Source organism: Aricia agestis, chromosome 20, assembly GCF_905147365.1.
Source record: "Aricia agestis chromosome 20, ilAriAges1.1, whole genome shotgun sequence".
Lineage (NCBI taxonomy): Eukaryota > Metazoa > Arthropoda > Insecta > Lepidoptera > Lycaenidae > Aricia > Aricia agestis.
In genome coordinates, this window is record NC_056425.1 from 12,470,899 (window position 1) to 12,492,362 (window position 21,464).

At 36.5% G+C, this 21,464-nt stretch overlaps 1 protein-coding gene across 2 annotated transcripts in view; it reads left to right on the forward strand.

The window, feature by feature from the left end:
- LOC121737167 (phospholipid phosphatase 2-like) overlaps nucleotides 1-21,464 on the forward strand; it is a 101,006-nt gene that overhangs the window by 55,423 nt on the left and 24,119 nt on the right. For both annotated transcript variants that reach the window (XM_042128757.1, XM_042128758.1), the window contains exon 2: nucleotides 1,021-1,111. In XM_042128757.1, coding sequence (XP_041984691.1) covers nucleotides 1,021-1,111 — 91 coding nt within the window. The remainder of the gene's footprint in view (nucleotides 1-1,020; nucleotides 1,112-21,464) is intronic.

The window sequence follows — 21,464 nt, forward strand, 5'->3', positions numbered from 1 at the left end:
CTCGAGCTGTCAAACGTAACCGAAATTGGTTTTCGTTACGTATACACTTACACAAGCATGATTGTACATGAATTCTATAAGATTAAATTGTCAACGTGCGGCACGTGTCGACTGGACGTCAAAAAAAGAGTGCTGCTGTCATGTATCACACGTCTCTTTTTCCCACGCAGTGTTACTGATAGTGACATCTCGCTTGCTCAGGCCTTTGTTTCTGTATTCCGCTAGGTATATTAACTTTATGGTTAAATAATCTGCATTGCGTATTTCACTGATTACTAGTATATATGGCGTATTTTCAGCATTAATCATTTGACCTTAGCTACAAACGTTTCCATTGCAAAAACATGCAATTTCTGTTGGTATGTTTTGAATAATTAAATTCTTTTGTGCATTTGCAGTAACTAATAAAATACGTGGTTACTAAACTTTAGGGCCTGTTTCACCACTTTCTGATAAAGTGCCTAATAGGCTATTCACAACTTTTTTGACAGATTCTCCATACTTGATCTGTCAAGTTAATTGGTGGATAGCCTTATCAGGAAGTGGTGAAACAGGCCCTTAGAAATTAATAAAGTAGAAAAAAAGTAAGAAAAAAATATTGAAATCACAGCGAATAAAATATACAATAAAAAGTAACAAAGTTTATTTAAGTAAATTACAAAGACTTTCTAAAGATAAACGCAATATATTTATCCAGATAAATCGTCTAAAACTTTTATAACCGATTATCGAGTTAGGCCGATATTAAACCCGCGTAAACGTCTCTAGGGCCCGATTCTAAAGTGTCGAATATCCAGTAGGGATTTTCGTTGTTCTTATGTACCATCGAGAAAATTTATTCCTAGGCAGTAGCAGCAATGTGATCTGTCCGTTGGGTTTGACGTAACGCGACCAAATTACGTAGGTCCCCCATCTGCCTAGGATATAGGAATCAACTTATATTACATATATATATATACATTGTAAGTTTGTGATGAGTATTCTTCTCTTCTTCTTTACATTGTAGGTATATTGTTACAGACGGTGTCCGCGTCACCCCCCGCGCCGGTCATGCAGGCTCGTCGTGGTCTGCTCTGGCACCTGCTGATCGACCTGCCCATACTCCTGCTTGGTGAGTCCTGGTTTGTATTTTAGAATATGGTGTGGGAGAGCTAGGAGCTAAGAGCCCTTCCACACGACGTTTTTTACGCTCGTTTGTATCGGTACAAACGCAAGTCGAACGCTCACCAGTCAGCAAACGCAAGGAAGCCTCAAGTTTTAAACTTTATATGTGCCAAAACGCGATGAAAACGCGAAGAAGGCGAGCGCATCAGGCCATGTGCGTGAAACTGTTTTGAGACTCAAACAATCGGACGAGAATGCCGCGTCCTGCTCTAACAAACGTGAAAATGCCGTTATTAGAGCAGGACGCGGCATTCTCGTCCGATTATATACATCTCAAAACGTAGTAGGCCTATACTAAAACGCGCGTCGTCGGCGCGAAACAAATACGTCGTGTATGGGTCCTTAGTCTTGAAAATTTTAAGATAAAAATATCAAGCGACTTTAGAGGTATGGGAGTTAAACCCAGGACTCTAGCACTTCCGGATCGACCTGTGCGTACTCCTGCTAGGTGAGTCTCTTCTGAATACAATGTTTGGTTGGGAGTATTATGTGGTAGAGCTTTTTATGGGGAGGGAAAACTGTATACTTCCTACTCCTCCTATCTTCTACTGATTAAATTCGTTGCGGGTCCCAAGACAGTTTTAGCATGTCCCTCGGAGATGAGATCATATCAAAGGGTTTTCGTAGTTGGATACCGCTGTCGATCCTGGCGACACACGATGGTGTGTGGTGGGCCAAAAAAACCCGTTAAAAAAATGTGGTAGAGCTAAGGGCCGGGGATCTGGGAGATTTTAAGCCTACATTCGAGGTATGGCAATCGCACCCTAAAAATGTAAATCCAAAACACTAATGGCATAAGACACTTGTGGATCCTTAGTTCCATACATTTTTTTTTCGAATTTTTCACTGAAATTAACGAAAGTATCCTCGACTTATAATGTTGGTCCGTTCCCCTACAATAAACGTAGCTTAGTCGCAGCTTACAGGCTGTTTCAACACTTCCTGATTAGTATCGGATAGGCTATCCACAACTTATCTGACAGGTAGAGTATGGAGTATCTGTCATATAAGTTGTGAATAGCCTATCCGGCACTTGTCACTTGTCAGGAAGTGGTAAAACAGGCCCTATATGTAGGGGCGTCTTTCCCTTAGGTGCAATGTGTGCGGTGCACACGGGCGCCGCGGTCCTAGGGGCGCCGAGCGCCGCTCGCACTCGGCGGCCGGCGCGCGCCCACGCTTTATTGACCAACGTAAAAATAACTCCAGTTTGCAAACAATTTTTTGCGTAATATCCGAAGCTCTTCTTGTATATTTTGTAGAATTACAGCAAAGCAAGGCGCGCCATGAGCGGCTCGGCTTTTGCAATATAAATATTATAATCTTTATTTTTCAATGTGAAATGAACCTTAAAACACATAAAATGAAGATTATATTATTTGGTGTAATCGTGAGTGTCATATCGCTCGTTTTTTCAAAAAAGCACAGTGTTCTAAATTAGAAAACAAACTGTGCCATGCTGACTCTTCGGATGTAGAGAAATTAGAGCTCTTCAATGATTCAATATAAAACTTACGTTTTGGGGTTAGGCTTGTTAGGGTCAGTCAAGATTCAAGAGCACATCATGGTCAAAACCGAAAAAAATTCAATCTAAAAACAAATAACAATAGAGTTTGTTATCTATTATATATTGGAGAAATTTGACAGTATCTATGTAGTAACTTGATGTGCTGTTATAGTTCGTCTGGTGGAACGAAAGAAGCCAGCGCTTAAAGTCCTCACCCTTAAGCGGCCAGACAAACTGTACTTTTACTTTGTACCCATTTCATTTTGACCGCGCGCGCGCTTGTTAGGGGGCGCTAGGGTAATGTTTGCACACGGGCGCCACATGGGCTAGAGACGACCCTGCCTATATGAGTTCTATATTCATACATTATTTAGTTGGTTATGGCATGCAGTTTACACTAATGTGTGAGACGCTATTAGTGGTATTTATTCATTATCAAGGTGATAAGGAAGTGATTAGTATTTGCGAAAATCGATTCGCACCAATATGCTACAAGTTACGAATAAAATAAGCTTAATAATAGAGTATTTTAGAGTAAGACAGACCGAAGTATGACAGAGTTATATATTTAAAGTTGTTGTTGAGCTGTTGTTAATAATAATAATACGTTTATTGATATCCAAAAAACTTACATCTTGTTTACAGGCAATGAATATTGTACACAAATTAGGATTTAAACTCGGATGGCACAGGTTGGTTGATCTCTGACTTCGAAACTATTATAATGTGATATCGGAGTCAGTGATTCTCACAGTTGAGGCGGTTGTAAAAGAAGTACAATCCAATGTTCATGTTATTATAATTTTATAATCTATCATGTTTTTGGGTTTAGTAAACAAATACTTTTAGATATTATATATTAAACGTAAAACATAGGCTAGAGTTAAGGATAAAAAGGTCATTTTGTGTGTGTGTGTGTGTGTGTGTGTGTGTGTGTGTGTGTGTGTGCGTGTGCGCGTGTGCGTGTGTGTGTGTGTGTGTGTGTGTGTGTGTGTGTGTGTGTGTGTGTGTGTGTGTGTGTGTGTGTGTGTGTGTTCAGTGTATTCGTGTGACCGCTGAAAGTGCGAGCCCCATAGCCCTACGACAGTGTCTTGGGTTCAGTAAGTAAAAACTGCTATGGTGCAAGAATTAGACCACATAAGACCTAATACATTGTGTAATGGTGCGAGTGTGTGTGTATGTGAGTGTGTGTGTATGTGAGTGTGTGTGTGTGTGTTAGAGTGCATATATGAACTCAGGCGGGGCATGCATGCATCACATGTTGTTGATGATAATCTTCCTATAATAATATTACAGCTTAAAAAGTAAACAAAGTTCAAAAGTTAAACACCTGTTTAAGCACTAATTAACATGTCTAACACAACGGAAACCGTACTAAAGCTACAAGGGTTTCACTTAACGGATATTAGGTAAGTGGCTAAGCGGCTTATATCGATTGCCCCTATAAGTTTATTACATTTGGATTAGAAATTGTGTCACAACTCACACTTTTCAAATTATTGTTAGGGCCGATTCACTTTTCAACAAAAAGCAGTATTCTTATGGAAACCTTGAATTTTTTGAATTGGCAGCCAAAAGTACAGATTTCTAATACCAATTATTATTTTTAAACAAAAAATTAAAACCGACTTCCAAGGTAAAGACAAAAGTAATATTCTTAATATATGAACTAAAAAGTGGCGCTAGTGTAGCGAAACAGTTCACATCGTCTCCGTGATTAAAATTGATTTAAAATATAATATTAAGTTATTTTGCTTAAAGTCATACGCGAATCAGTAGTGATACGTGCAGGGACGAGCTGGAAACGTTATCTACAAAAACTTTGATGTGTAAATTCATCTTCAGTGTTAATAAATAAAAACTTGTCAAATCTAAAAAAAGGATATAAAACTTTAAAATAGTGAGTGAATTTTCAACATACATTAACATTAAATACTATCCGTTATCAGTTCTACAATAAAAATAACTTTTAAGTGCTAAAAAGTGTTAATATAAAAAATTTTAAGACAAAGAAAGTGAACAAAGAACTATTCAAACTTGTAGTGAACCAATCAGAACTCAGCTCCCACTTCCAAATTTAACGGCAATCACAAAAAGATACCAAACCACAAAGTAACGTGCAACGTCACAAGAAGATTAGCTCAGTTTATACGGGTATCGCTTTTTGAAGCCCATACTGCCCCGGGTTCGATCCCAGCCGGCGCTTGTGCATTTTTTCTATAATTTGCACTCTACAAACAAGTCTGTTACTGACATGGAGAATATAACATTTCGACGCAAAATGCCAAAAGCAAAATCAGTTTCCGAACTTCACAACATAACTGAAGATAATATTATGAATGTCTCATACTCAACAGATTCAAATCTATCTATCAAAAGTCAACCGACATGTGACATGGATCTCGATTCAACCTTAATACATGATCTTAAAAACCAAATTCAAGAATTAAAAAATGAATTAGAAATAGCCAACGAAGAAATAAACAAACTACATTCAGAAATCACCGTTTTAAATAAAAACTCGCTAGAAAAAGATAAAAAAATTTACTTGTTAATGAAGATTATTGGTGAAAAGAATGAACACACACCGACGCCGTTAAGATATAGAACCAAGACGAAAACTCCTAAAAGACTACTGCCAAAAATAACTTCCCTAAATTTTTCAACCCCCCTACGCGAAGTCTGTCACAAAAGTAGCAGGAATGACAAGACTGGAACGATTTTAACTCCACGGACAAAAGATAACTCAATTGTGACTAACAACAAAGCAGAAGTACACACTCCAATAGATGGCGCTGTAGGGGTTATGAGCCCCAACATAATTGAACATCCACTTGAAGCCGATTCTTTACCACAATATAATAACTGCAACACAATTTTACAATCTCAAGAAGAACGCTCAATTTTCATTCTGGGAGACGAATCAGTTCGTGGCCTTTCAGCAGAATTAATGAACTCAAATCAATGGAATGACACATATAGAATCACATCCATGGTCAAACCAGGAGCCCCATGTGACCATTTATTTAGTTGCTGTGACGCTATTTATAAAAATATAAAAAAAGACGACATCTTAATAATAGGACTGGGTTCTAACGATAAAAATGCTTTCCATTTATATGCAATGTTATGTAATATTCTATTTAAATTTCACAATAATAAAATCTTTTTGCTCAACGTAAAATCTAACAATTTTATAGACACAGGGTTGATGAATTACCAACTTAAAAGATTAAGTGACTGTTATAAAAATTGTACTTTTATTGATATTTTTAACTATAAATTATTCTATTTATGTAAAACTAGAAATGTTGAGAAAAAATACATGAACGCTCTTATTTTTAAGTTAAATATAGAAATTAACTCAATCCATTACATAAATACTTACATTCATAATAAGTTTTATCTGAATAGCAATAACAAACCAAAAAAAAATAATTTAACTAATGACGAGCCAAAAATTATTAACCGATATGACAGTCAAAAAAGAGGAACCATTCCTTTTTATTTCAAGAAAATCGAAAATAAAAATTTAAGTAAGGAAAATAACCTTTTTCTTCAATAACAAACACACTACCGTTACGCTCTTACATCAGAATATCGCTGGCATACTAAATAAAAAGGATATATTTGAAGTGTGCCTACAAGACTTATGTCAAAACTTTAACTTAATTGATATTATCTGCTTAACGGAGACATTTATTAAATACGGATGTGAGTCAAATTTAAAACTACAAAACTACAAATTAGCTGCCAATTTTTCTCGATTCAGTCAAAGACGAGGAGGGTCCTGCATATTAGTGCACAAAAATATTAAATTTACTAAAATTAATCTCGGCATTCAGCCTTTAGTATATAGTTTTGAATATTGTGCGATTAAAATTTCAACTTTTGACATAGTAGTGATATGTATTTACAGAACTCCAAACTCAAATGTAAATATATTTTTAAATAAGCTTAAAAATCTTTTAATTCAGCTAAATAAGAGGAAAATTAAAAAAACTATACTCTGTGGAGACTGGAATATAGACCTATTGAAAGACACTACATCCACAAGAGATCTACTTGCCTTACTGTACAATTATAACTTCAAAAGTCATATCACTAATCCGACGCGCAATAAGGCATGTATTGACCACATTATTAGCAATATTATGGACACCAAGATAAAACCAAATATTCACTATCTAGGTCTTTCCGACCACGAAACTGCTCAAAGTGTGTCTTTCGAATGTAACATTTCGCAGATAAATTATGTAAAAAACTGTAATTACGTGATAGAAAGAAAAAGAGACTATAACAAAGAAAACATAGCAAAATTTATAGAATGCATCAATTCCTTAACATTTTACGATGTCTTAAATGAACAAAACGCTAGCAAAGCATTTTCTAATTTTTATGAAATATTTCGCCTATTCTATTATCTTTGTTTTCCCATTATTACTGTTAAAAAATTCGCTAAACGTAAAAATCAATGGCTAACAAAAGGTATAAAAAAATCTTGCGTTAAAAAAAGAATATATTACTTACATTACCGACAAGGGTCAGTCACTCAACACATAAGCAAACAGAAATACAAACTATACTCAAAAATTTTAAATAAATGTATCTTACAATCTAAAAAAATCAGTAACATTAAATACATGCTAAAGGCAAAAAATTTAGCCAAGGCAACATGGGACATCATAAAAAATTATACAAATAATAATTCTACAGAATGTAAATCCTCTGACATTACTCAAATTCGTAACCTAGAAAATAATACTATATTGACAGATCCTAAAGACATTGCCGATACGTTTAACTCTTTTTTTATTGACACAACTAGTAATTGCAACTTAAATAATTCCACGAATAAAACTAATCTATTACATAATAAATCAAAAAATGACATTTCTAATTTAAATTTTAGCAAAAATACAAATAATTTTAATGACAAAACAATATTTCTTACACCTATCACGGAAACACAAACCTGTAAAATTATCAGTGAATTAAAAAATACAAATTCTTCAGGCTTTGATGATATAAAAACTGACATAATTAAAAAATGTAAAACTAAAATTTGCAAACCATTGACTCATATTATTAATTTAACTATGACCCAAGGAATTTTTCCAGAGGAGCTAAAGTTCTCCATAGTTAAGCCCATTTTCAAAAAAGGAGACAGTACTAACCCCAATAACTATAGACCAATTACTTTAATACCCATAATTGCTAAGATTTTTGAAAAAGTAATGTTTGACAAAATATATGACTTTCTAGAAAAGAGTAAAATATTAAAAGAAGAGCAGTTTGGTTTCAAAAAGAAAACATCTACAGTTCATGCTTGCTTCTCACTGATTAAAATTATAACAGAATGTCATAACTCAAAGACTCCTCTTGTGGCCTTGTTTTTAGATATGACAAAAGCGTTCGACTTTGTCTCGCATGAAACCCTATTAAATAAATTGCATGCATTAGGCATAAGAGGCGTTGCTCTCGAATGGATAAGAAGTTACTTATCTAATAGACATCAGTGCGTGGAAATAACAACCACCAAGAACAAAATAAGAACTGTTTGTAAATCGATTTTTAAAAAAAATGACGTAGGCGTGCCACAAGGCACAATCCTGGGTCCTTTACTATTTTTGGAATACATAAATGATTTGCCAGATGAAATCGAACATGAAACTATTTTATTTGCGGATGATACTACTATTCTTATCAGGGGAACTAAAGAAAGTGACATCAAAAGCGAAATAACTAAAACTCTGCGGTGTGCATCAAATTGGCTAAAAAATAACAACTTACAAATGAATTTAAGTAAAACAAAACTAGTTCACTTCCATACTCGTAAACAAAATACAAACTATAAATTAAAAGTAAATTTCGGTGACGTTGAAATACAAGAGACAGAATCAACTGAATTTTTAGGCCTAACTGTGGATTATTTATGCACATGGAAGGAACATATCGATAAAATTTGTATTAAATTGGAAAAGTATATGTTCGTTCTATTCAATCTAAAACACACAGTGTCTGTTCAAGCAGCAACCATAGCGTATCATGGGCATGTTGCCTCTGTTCTTCGCTATGGTCTCGTTATATGGGGCAACTCCGTAGACATGCACAGAGTCTTCAAAATACAAAAGAAATGTATCAGATGTATATCGAGCGCTAAATATTTTGAAACATGTAAGCCGTTGTTCAATCGCTTCTTTACTAAAAAAATTAACTTAGCAACAAAAAGTAGTAGAGATAAACATAAACTTGTTATACCTGACCAAAGACTCAACATTTGTAGTAAAAACGCGTATTGTATGGCAGTTCGGATCTATAACAAATTACCTAACTGCTTTAAAGAGATGACCATAAAACAATATAAAAATAAACTATACATCTGGCTTCTAAACAAAATGTATTATTCAGTAAATGAATTCTTCGATGACAAAATATTATGAATGAGTTAATTTAAACAAAATTAACGTGTGATATATATATCTCTGAAAAATTATTTGACAAATATTATTGTTTGTATTGTATATTCTCTGTATGTTTATGATCTATTATTTATAGTATTCAGAATATAAAATTAACAATAACAATAATCTACAGAAACATAAATATAAATAATTTAACAATGATAATAATTAGACTAAAAAAAAAAAAAAAAAAAAAGGGAAAAACTAAAAATCTTAATCAAAAAGGCCACCCCGCAGCGTACCGTGCTCAAATGTCCCCATCACACTGGCCGCGTTACCGCGCTGAATGGCTAGGGAGACGTGTTGGGCCAGGTACGCCCCGGAGCGGGGATCTTTACCCGATTCCCGCAACCGACGTCCGAGCTGGCGAACGAAAGCTTTAGCTTCGTTACACCAGGTACCCCCTGTTTCCACGGCAAAAGGAACGAAAAGGTATTTCTGCCCCAGATCCGCATACTTAGTGTGTTTCTGCCTGGCTGCGTATTCGGCGGCAGACCCCGCGGTTCGAGCAGTGCCGGAAATGTGCGAAGCGGCGTATGTACTCACGCACGTGGCATCCCATAGGAGGCAACGACCTTTTTCCCATGGTATCAAAGTAAGGCCATCCGGGCGTTTGCCGTCGCTCCTACTCAAACCGGGGGGCTCGAGAACACACGGTACGTCTGCTGACACCAAAGCTCGACGAAGAATGTCATTAAGTGCATGGTGTCTAGCAAAACGGCCGGCTGCTTTAAAGCAGCTGAGTCCGTGGTGACCGTAGGCGTCAGCTTCAGAACCGCATGGGCAGCGGTGAGGCTCGCACACCTCGCAACCCAGTCTCAGTGCCACCGCTACTCGAAGGGTGTTATCATCGAGAAGAGTGCCGAGGTGCGGTGATGGTAACGCCTGGAGCCAAGCGCCTGATTCCGGGCAGCTAGCTGCCTTAATTCGGGCCAACGCTGTTTCTGAAAATGAATTACTTATTTGCACTAAGGTGGATCTGGAGCAGAGTTCATCCCAGGCGCGCTGGGAGGTGACATCTACGGGGGGGTTAATTCCGGGATAACTTTCGTGCCAGGCATTTTCGGCGTCGTTCATAAAGGGGATGCTGCATCTTGCACCTTGGACTTTTAAAATGCTAGTGACAAGATTAGCAACCCCATTCGACGACGCAAGGAATGCCGGCAAACCGACAGAACCCATAGTTCTGATACCCAGACCGCCGTATTTTACCGGTAATGCAGCTTGCTGCCATTGCAGATCATTGAGAGAGATATTAAGTATATCCTCCAGCGTGGACCGGATGATAGCGTCTATCTTCGAGACCTCCATATGGAATTGCCAAGTTGGAGCCGTTCTAATGATATATGTGAGTTTTGGTAGGGAAAAGCAACAGCGGTAAAGTATTAAGGCGACGTGGGAGGATAAGTTGCCGAGAAGCTCCCGGACTTGCGTAAGGGTTTTACTTTTATTTTCTAGGGCCAACGGAATGCCATTTGTGAATATCGGTGCGCCTAGTAGGGAGAATGTTGATTTGTTGAGGGTTTTTATTCCGGGGAGCAGGGAATCGAAGGTGGTGATTATCGGTAAGTCTATCTCGCCGCAAGCGAATAATTCGCATTTGTTGGTGTTAATTTCAAGTCCCAATTCTTTAAGACTACTAGTGAGAGTTCGGATATCTTCTGCGACTACCGCTGGACTTCCTCCAATTGTGCCATCGTCAAGATACCAGACATTCAGTGGAGACTTAATCGATGATATTTTTTTGTGAATGGCTAGGCTGAATATAAGGGGACCCAGGGGATCACCCTGTTGCGCTCCTACCTGTGATAAAATTTTATGACTGTCGTATGTTAAGTGACTGGGTGAAGCGTAGCACTGGTGAAGAAATGGATATAGAGAAGGGATTAGATCCTTAACCTCGTTTAAGATGGAATCCCTTTCAACAGAGTTGAAGGCATTTTTAATGTCCACCTTGACGATGACACAGTCGCTGTTGGCGGAGTTTAAAGCAAAGGCTCGCGTCGCGTGAATTGCAGCTTCGCAGCCGAGGGCAGTTCCGAAGCCAATTTGGATGGGCTGCAGATGTGACGCCATAGGTTCCCTGACGGCTCGGCATGCACACTTCGCCACGAGGCGTCTAAAGGTCGAACCTACGGCTATAGGCCGTATGCCACCGTCTTTTTTTAAGAGGGCACAGAGTGTCGCTCCATATAGGTATGGGGCTACATCTGGGTTTAATTCACCTTGCAGTAGGAAGTTGCAGAGATTTGCAAGTGATTTTAACAGACGCGAGGCGTTGTCGCCAGCGGAGGGCGACAATAATTCTTTCAGGTGTTGGGGGCGGATGCCGTCGGGGCCGGAGGCAGACGAGTTACTAAAGCTTTGTATAGCAGAAACGACATCCGATGGGGACAGCACTAGAGGGGATAAGAGCTCTACGGAGGACAGGGGGGGTATGGATAGTGAACGGGAGGGTGTGGGGTGTTTTTGGATCAGAGACTCAACGGTGCTTGTGTCGGCGGGGGCGATTTTGCAGTCTGAGACGAGCAGACGTGCTGCGCCTGCTAAATCACCTTCGTGTACTTTCATTTCAACCCTTTTGCATAGATTGAAGGGCTGCCGAGTTGGGATCTCGCAGGGCAAGGGGCAGGAGCTGTAGATGTTGTGTTTCACTTTCGTTGTGAGGGATAACTTGCTTGTCTGATCAGGTACTCTCAGTGCAGAGAAGGCAAATGTTAAAAAATCATACCAGGCCGCTTTGGTGTTTTTATCGACACAGGCATCGATGAGGTCCGCAAGTTTGCCAGCTGCGAGACTTCTGGCTCCTTTGGGCACGTGTTTCAGTACGCGAACACTGCGCTTGAACTTGGAAAGGCTGTCGAAATCGTAGGGGTCGGTATGGTTGGGCTGAGCGGAGCTGCCGGGGGATGGCGAGATACAGGATAAATCAGACGAAGGTTGCGGGAGCAGGTTTTTATGCTTGCGGCTGATATGTATATTCAACCCGTGAACGCCGTTGAAACGGCGACTTGAACAGGGGCAGTGCGGGCATTCAATGCCCTGGCTGCTGTTATTAACGTCCATAGACATGGTACTAAAATATAACTTAAACTAGAATCTTGGAATATATTTTACATTTACATACATTACAAAGTAAAAAATATAAAAAAAAAAAATTAAAATAAATAATAATAAGATTAACTAAAGAATAATTCAGATAAATAATATGTAGTAATAATATGTATACTTATTTAAACTTAGGACGTCGCTGCTGCTCCTTATTGTAACTGTATTCTGTACCTTTCATCATGCGGCGTAGACTTGGGCATTATACTGTCGCTAGCCATAGCTCGTGTGCTAATTCTCCGGACGGTTCCCAGTCAGCGTCATTAATATGCATCAGAGTGCTGGACCGCACTGAGTTACCCTGTACTCGTAGAAACAGCTCAGGCCTCTCTCACAGTGAGTTATAATCCATGATCCAAATTATCTTTTACCTTTTGTCGTTAACGTATCTTTTCACGACTCATTCTGACAATCAGGAAAGTACTTCTACAAGGCCAGCAGGCGGCAGATCCATATATTTTCGCTTCTTTATTTTTTCAAACAATGACAGGCTCCTCCTCCAAAGAGCACCTTTTTATATTATGTATTTATCACACCGGCTTTGTTCTAAGTTGTTCAGCGATTATTTCTTGAAAATAGATACAATTCAGTATATTTCAGTTCCAAAACATTGTAATATTAAGCAAATTTTAAATTTTAAAAATTTGTTAAGAAAATATCGATATTGTCTTCTTGACAGATCCGACATAATGACAAATTATAAAATGCACCTATCTATTGTAATGTAATAAATCAATAATTAATTAAGTATCGACATTTCTATTTCTATATAATAAATCTTGGTAATACATACGACTTGGTAATACATTAACCTTAGTATCTGGTAATAATATTTGCACACTCATTGTAGTAGAATATGTGGAAAATGAAAAAGCTAACACCTTATTGTACCATATTCCTAAGCAAATAAAATGATTTTGATTTGATTTGATTTGATTATTTCTGTTCTCAATCTTCATAGTTTCGATGTCGGTACCAGTCCTATAAGTTGAGTTATAATATTTTATCATAGAACTGGCCATTAGGTTAGCTGGTACAGAATAAGAATTATTTAATACTTTTTAGTTCATTTAAGAATATTACTTTTGTCTTTACCTTGGAAGTCTGTTTTAATTTTTTTGTTTAAAAATAATAATTTCACTCTTTTTAGTTATCCTTAAGGTTGTCTATACAATTTTGGTGTTTTAATCGATAAACAAACTACAGAATAATGATCGAAAACATCAGTCTCGTTATAGATCGAGACTATGAAACGTACCAAAAATATGGTCATAATGTAATGATGCACGGTGTAGTGATGATGATGATGATGATTAATATTATCAGCATAGTAGCTAATGCTTGTGGGTCCTTAAACAACGCCGAAATTCCCAAACATGTATCTATAAGGAATCAAGAGTTCTGTTCAGCACCTTCGGAACCGTGGTATACCATATGATTAAAATACATCACATAAAACCAAAATAACCATAGGTTCCCATTTCAATTTCAAGGAGTCCCCTCGATTCTTCATGGTTCCCATCATCAGACCACCATTTTTGTGAACATGGTACCAACTCGGAACAACACCCTGTACAACAAAAGAAAAATTTTGAAAATCGATCCACAAACGGCGGAGTAATCGTTGAACATACATAAAAAAACCACAGCCGAACGTATAACCTCCTCCTTTTTGGAAGTCGGTTAAAAAAGTGGCGTCTTCGCCCTTAATTGTCGCATAGGTAGATAGAATATAGTTTATTTCCTTAAAGCTTAGAATGTACTTAGTAATTTACTTTATTAGATAAGTTTTACAATTTACACTGTTTTCCTGAGACTTATAAATGCGTGCAAAATTTTACAAGCATTTACTATTAATAGAACTAAAGAAATGCTTGTAAAAATGGACTTAGGTTTAAACCTAAGTCCCCTCCTAAAGCTGAACGCACATATTTTGTCCGCACCGTACGCGCCGAACGCGCCGCGCCGTACACGCCGAACGCACCGCATAATACACGAAATGCGGCGCGTACGGTGCGGATGAATGTGCGAGGTTTCACATCATTTCATACAACGAATTATAAAATGCGGCGCGTTCGGCGCGTGCGTGCTGATAAATGTGCGATCACCTTAAAGCAGTTTAAACCTGGAATCTGGATGCACAACTTTAACCAGTGACCTCATAACTCACTTCTAATGTTAATAACACCGTGAGTTTCCACACGACATGGAGTATACCGCAGCTGTCATTAGTCATTGACTACGATCCTGTCAAAGTGTACGCTCGCGCACGCAAGCATAATTGTTTTGACAGACCGGGTAATGATGAGAAGCTAATCACAAGTAAACAAACTAGATATTATAATACTAGTTGATCTGGCAAACGCATTTGCATTATATGCTTGAAGGCTTTGAAGGAAGCGAAGGTTCTCAGACCAACAGGCACACAAAATTTTAAAACAATCGGTCCAGCCGTTTCTGAGGAGTTTGACAACTAACATCGCGACAAGAGAATTTTATGCAGGGTGCAACAAAACTAAGTGATAATACTTTAGGGTGTGTATGAGAACTCAGTATACAATTTACCGTGAAAGTAGCAGCTCTGAAAGACTTTTTTTTTTCTTCACTTTTGTATCTTCCACACAAATCACAAAAAAGTACTTTCAAAACTTTTTTATGAAATAAGGGGGCTTGCAAACGGGTCACCTGATGGAAAACAACTACCGTCGCCCATGGATACTCATCATAAGAGTTGCAAGTGCCCCTTCAATTACGTAAGGGTGTATCGCTTATGTTGAGTTCACACTCTAATGTAATTACGTCACAACTCACACTGCTTTGTTACAACTTACTCCCAGCCGGGCTAGCACGGCCACCAGTAGAAATGCGAAAGTATAGACAAACTGTGGAGATAAACTTAAGGTGAATTGAGACCTTTTTTCGTTCCGAAAAATTCAATTAAAATGCCACTTTATGACAGACTATAGTCCTAAAAATTCAAATAATACCCTACTTTATGACATAATATATTATAGTCTGTCATTAAGTGGCATTTTAATTGAATTTTTGTCAGTCGGAGCCCGCGGTAAAGATCGGAACGGACCTCAAGTTTATGTCCACAGTTTGTCCATACTTTCGCATTTCTACTGGTGGCCGTGCTAGCCCAGCTGGAATCTGGATATGTAAGATTTTATTATTCGTTATAATTTATTACGCATAACATATTATACTTAATTATAATATTTATACCGTAACAAAATACAGTTTATTTGCATTGTTATTGTATTCTTAGTTCTTACTTATTTTCGATAACTAGCACAGGAAATCGACTTCAAATGTTAATAACTTCATGATTTATTATGTTAATAATTGTTAATAGGTACAGGCCTGAAATAAATGGTAAATAAATGAAACATGCAATAGGCAGTGCCTACCATATTCTCATTATAATAATTATAATAATGGTAAGACATAAGTATTGAGAAATTCAAATTTCAAGCAACATAAAACTTTGGTAGTTACGAAACCAGGGCTGTAGCTAAAGTCAGATTTGAGGTAGGGCAGCATTGGTTACAGGTAGGGCGGAAGTAAAAAAAATCATAATTGATTGATTTTCTTGGGTTTTTTGGTATTTTTAAGGTAGGGCATTATGATTTTAAGGTAGGGCATTGCCCCACGATGCCCCCCCCTAGCTACGGCCGTGTACGAAACACGAAATACTATAGATACAGTAATTTGTAGAATCATTTTGTTTTAACGATGAAAAATGGGACTTTTAATGTGATTTGATAATTATGGATTTTGATGAAACATTTAATGCTGATCATTATAACTTGTGATTCTGTGTATTACAACGCGTCTTGTTTCGATAAAATAGTATATTATGTCGAAGTATGTATGTCAGTAAGATACAATTTTTATAGCTACAACGTCGATTCTTCAAAATAAAGCTATGTTATGATATTATAAAAAACGAGCTATATTCGTCTATAAGATAGGGATGCCACGAATAGTGAATTGGCCGAATACCGAATACCGAATATTTGGCAACGCTGTCGGCCGAAGCGCCGAATATTCGGCACGAAATACATAGTTTTCGGGGGCGCTGTAGCTGAATTAAGACCAGTCGCAACCTACTTTCCTTGTTGCGTTTTCAATCGGGCCATTCGTCAAACGAGTTGGATTTTTATTTGAAAACAGTTTTCCTAGATCGGAAGGCAGATCCTCACAAGCGGTAGTTAGTAAACTAAAAACAATACCAAAAACTTTCGAAATTTGCCAAACTTTATCTACTGGAAGTAGCGTGTAGAATGAGAGATTATTTTCTAAGGCTGGTAACATTTACGATGGAAAGCGTACTTAATCGTTTGCTACCAAAAAATGCTGAAAAGCTTGTTTTTATCTATCACAACTTAACACTGATCAATTTTAATTACTAAAGTGTTGTAATTTGGAAATAAATACATAATTTTAATTAATATAGCGCGTTTTTTACGTGATGTAGTATTCGGTATTCGGCCGAATACAGAATAGCAAAAAAGAGGCCGAAAAGGCCGAATACCGAATAGTTGCCGAATATTCGTGACATCTTTATATAGATCAAAATGAAGTCAAATAAAATCTCTAACGATCACACTTAGAAAGAAAAAAAGTCAACAATTACTTGAGTGACAGAAAATGCACGGTGATGTATATTATAAATTGTACATAAGATAGTCAGATGTATACTAAACTGGCTGTTACCCGCGACTCTGTATGCGTCAAGTGAGTCAACACAAATCACACGAAGATGAATATTTTTTTTATGAAATAAGGGAGCAAACGGGTCACCTGATGGAAAGCAACTTCCGTCGCCCATGGACACTCGCAGCATCAGAAGAGCTGCAGGTGCGTTGCCGGCCTTTTAAGAGGGAATAGGGTAATAGGGGAAGGTAGGGATGGGAAGGGAAGGGAATAGGGGAGGACAGGAAAGGGAATAGGGTAGGGGATTGGGCCTCAGCTCCGGTAAACTCACTCACTCGGCGAAACACAGCGCAAGCACTGTTTCAAGCCGGTTTTCTGTGAGAACGTGGTATTTCTCCGGTCGAGCCGGCCCATTCCTGCCGAAGCATGGCTCTCCCACGTCTAAATTTAATTTTTTTCCCGCTTTTCCACTTTTTTCACTAATTCTTCGTTCTATAATTGCTCTGGTAATAATTTTTAAATTTGTACCAGTAGTTCCTGTGATTGGCGCGCCGCGTGTTCATACAAAAAAAAAACAAACTCTTCAGCTTTATAATATTAGTATAGTTTTAAAATTTAACAACGCATTGCTTTCCCTGCAACTTGTAAATGTATAACAAAATTGTATACATTTTCCGGTTCTCGAAACCCGCGAAGTGTTATTTCCTAAACAATCGCGTCTCCTATTTCACGAGGAATGTTTGTGTCAGCTGTCACTGGCCACTGGTGTCACTTGGGTGGCCGCGGTGACACCCGATCTGTTGACATTACGCTGACACCGCTTAACTCTGACATAATGTACAGATGAGCACAAAAGTGTTTTGATACAGCTAATAAATATTTTCCTATTTTTTTCGTGTAAGGTGGCATCTTTTTCTTAAAATATTATAATAACTAATAAGCATTGGTCATTTATGGAATACTATTATGTAGCGATATAATTAAAACTCGTGTTCGAGAACAAAAGTGTTCACAGTTTTCTTTTTCTTGTTTATTGTTACACTTTATTTTTCTTGTTTACTGTGCCTTGAAAATATCACTGAGGTAATAAAAATATGAGTTCTTTTTTAAAAAGTGATTTTTTGGTTTTCTGGACGATTTTGTAAAATAGGTACACACAATAAACAATTTAGTAAACTTATCGTATTATTTGAATATTAAGACATTATATTTACATAATAAAAAAAATGTTAACAGTTAATATTATAATCGTTTTTCTTTACCTTGGTAATGTTTAAAAAACCTTTTTGTGAAAACAAACAAGAATTTATAGCATTTTATACGCTATAATAAGCATAAAAAGATAAACCATGTTTCGATCTGTCATATTTATTACGCCATAAAGGAACAATAAATCTAAGACAAGCTGCCGATTTAGATTAAAAAGATAAAAATCATGTTCAACACACTTCTAATGAATAGCCGTGTCCACTATCTACGGAATTTGATCTTATAATGTACGTTATAAATTCGGTGATGTTTAAACTAATGAACGCTTTCAGATGCAGTTTGTAAATTATATTTTTGGACTCACGTTTGAGGCATAACATGGAATCAAAACAAAGTGGCACAAAATTTTATATTTTATATGAACACATTGACATTTTATATGAAGTTTTGTGCCGCGATTAGCTGAAAAAAAAATACAAATATGTTTTTAATATAATATTTTTATAACTGCATTCTTAAGGGGAAGCTTTTGAAATACTTATTATGTTTAAATTTACTAAAATGAAACATTTATCCAGGCTGATCTGACTCGATATAAGTAACCAAAAATAACACTTCTGAGTTCTGACACAATATAGATAAATAAAAAAAGTATAAAGAGGATTTTTCTAAAACCATTGTACCATAGTGTACATTTAACAGCAACTTTAAACAAGTTAAAATCGAGTTAAACGATTTATAGTGAGGTTAAATCGATAAGGTTTACGACTTGCCAGTTAGTGTCGAAAACAACAGAGCGATTAATTTAAAACAAATACAAAGTATCATGTTGCATAGGCGTTAAGAGTACAAACACAATAAAACATCTGCTATTGATGATCACGTGGATTGGATTTACATTATTCCAATCCAGTGAATCAGTCCAGCAAAATTACATTCACTGGAATGCATTTGTATTTTCCATTATTCCTAACAAATCGTTAAACATTAAACCAATGCAGCGCTGTAATCCAGCGCTGCATTGGTTACTGGATTGGAATAATGTAAATCCAATCCACGTGATCATCAATTTTAGCAGACTGGCCATAATGAAGAGAAATAATTATTGATAAAATCATAAAGATTATATTTTGTTCTATTTTAAATTTTTTTTTTTTTACTTATTGTTTTTTTTTTGTTGGGTTTTGGCACTGAAATGGGTCTTTAATCTGCCAAAGTTATTCTCATATTCCTTTAACCTTTTTTTTATGAAAAGTTGGGTCTATGAACTTTTCGTCTGTATCCTTTTTTTGGTTCTTTAACTTTTTTTTCATATTTTCGCCGATGATGTGTCTAAGCTTTTATTCGTTTTGCTCTGCTATTTCCCTATTTCCCATTTATAATACTTGCTATAAATATATTTTATACTAGCTGTTGCCCGCGACTTCGTCCGCGTACTTCCCGTATACTTTAGTATATAGTTGTTCCCGTAGATTGATTGAGTCGTTTACGCGCAAATCAGAAAAGTATATTGTGTAGGAACCGCACATTTTTTTCCGGGACAAAAAACATTCCTTGTCCCAGATTCAAATTAGATATTTCACAGACAAATTAGTCCACAAAAAATAGCCTATGATCCTTCACGTGGTCTACTTCTTATCTGTGCCAAATAACAGAAAAATTGCTCCAGTAGTTCGTGAGATGAGCCCTTTCAAATAATTTCCCCCGTTTTTTTCCAAATTTTTCTCTATTTCTTCGCTCCTATTAGTCTATGTGTAATAAAATATAGCTTATAGCCTTTCTCGATAAATGGGCTATCTAACATTGAAAGAATTTTCAAATCGGACCAGTAGTTCCTGAGATTAGCGCGTTCAAACAAACAAACAAACAAACAAACTAACTAACATACTCTTCCGCTTTATAATATTAGTATAGATTAGATCCTGTTCAGCTACGATTGACGAATGATGACCTATTTTAATTGCTGATTCATTCAGTTAAGGATATCATCAGTTGCCAAGTAGATAAACTACTGGATTATGAGTTTCTGGCTCCCTGCCTAATAATTTTGGCACAAGTTAACAGGACGCAGGACCAGGGCGCTTAGAAAGTGATAAATTAGGAAACGCATAATATCAATGAGTTTCTAAAATACTTAGTAACATAGAATATCATTGCATAATATAAATAAAAATATCCATACTAATATTATAAATGCCAAAGTGTGTCAGTCTGTTACCTCTTCACGTCCAAACCGCTGGATTGACCGGGAGTCGCGACATAGGATAATTTTTATCCTGAAAAAATGTACTGTTCCCGCGCGATGAACGAATTTTGGCGCAACGGAGTTGCGGGCGTCAACTAGTAGCTAGATTATAATAATTTAAAGTTATAAAAATAAAGCTGTTTCTGTGGCTCCATTTTGAGAAAAATTTAGGTAAATTCCTATAAATAAAAATGAAAAGAAAGAGAAAGCAAAAGAGAAGGTGTCTAATCTTGTTTAATTCAAAGTGGTATAAAGACAATATTTTTTTTAAAGGGAGAAAAGTTAAAGATCAACTCAAAGCTACAAACGTAGACAAAATTATAGTTTTAAATACAGTGAAGACAGAATAATGTAATTGATTGTAGAATGAATATAGACATAAAAGTGGCCGACACAAAAAGGTGTAATAATCAATAAAAACTAATCCCTTAAAAGTAAAAGTACAGTCGTAAATAAAATTGTATGCGGCAATAAAAATAGTTTCAAAGGAGAGTTTTCAATAAGCTTTATTTATATCTTCCTGACTCTATTAATAAAGATATTATTTTTAAAATGACTTGATTTATATATTTTTACCTGACATGGCCATTTAGCCAAGACTTTTTCGTTATAACTTCGTTATAGAATCGCCGATCAAAATGTACCTATGGAATTGACATAAGCGTTCGTTTATATGACGTTGAGGTTAGATTCGTCTTATGTCAATTACATTTTTGATCGGCGATTCTATATAGAAGCGATAAAGAAAAGAAAAGATCTTGGCTCACCCCTAAGGTATGAAGATATTAAATTTTTAAGGACGATAAATATAAATATTTTAGGATTATAAAGGGTGTATGTAAAACTATGTGATAACACTGTAAGGTGTGTATGAGTCCCCTGTATAGAGTTCTTTGTGAAAGTAGCAGCGCTGAAAGATAAACTTTTATATGGGCTAACTTATGATGTAGGGGCACTTGCCGATACAAATCACCAAATAAAAATTTGCTTTTCAGCGCTGCTACCTACAAAGTTAACTTTATTTAATAGACACATCTTTACCTTAAGTGTCTTAACTTCGTTCATTTAACCTTTTAAATAAATATTTTACGATAAATTTATTTACTTC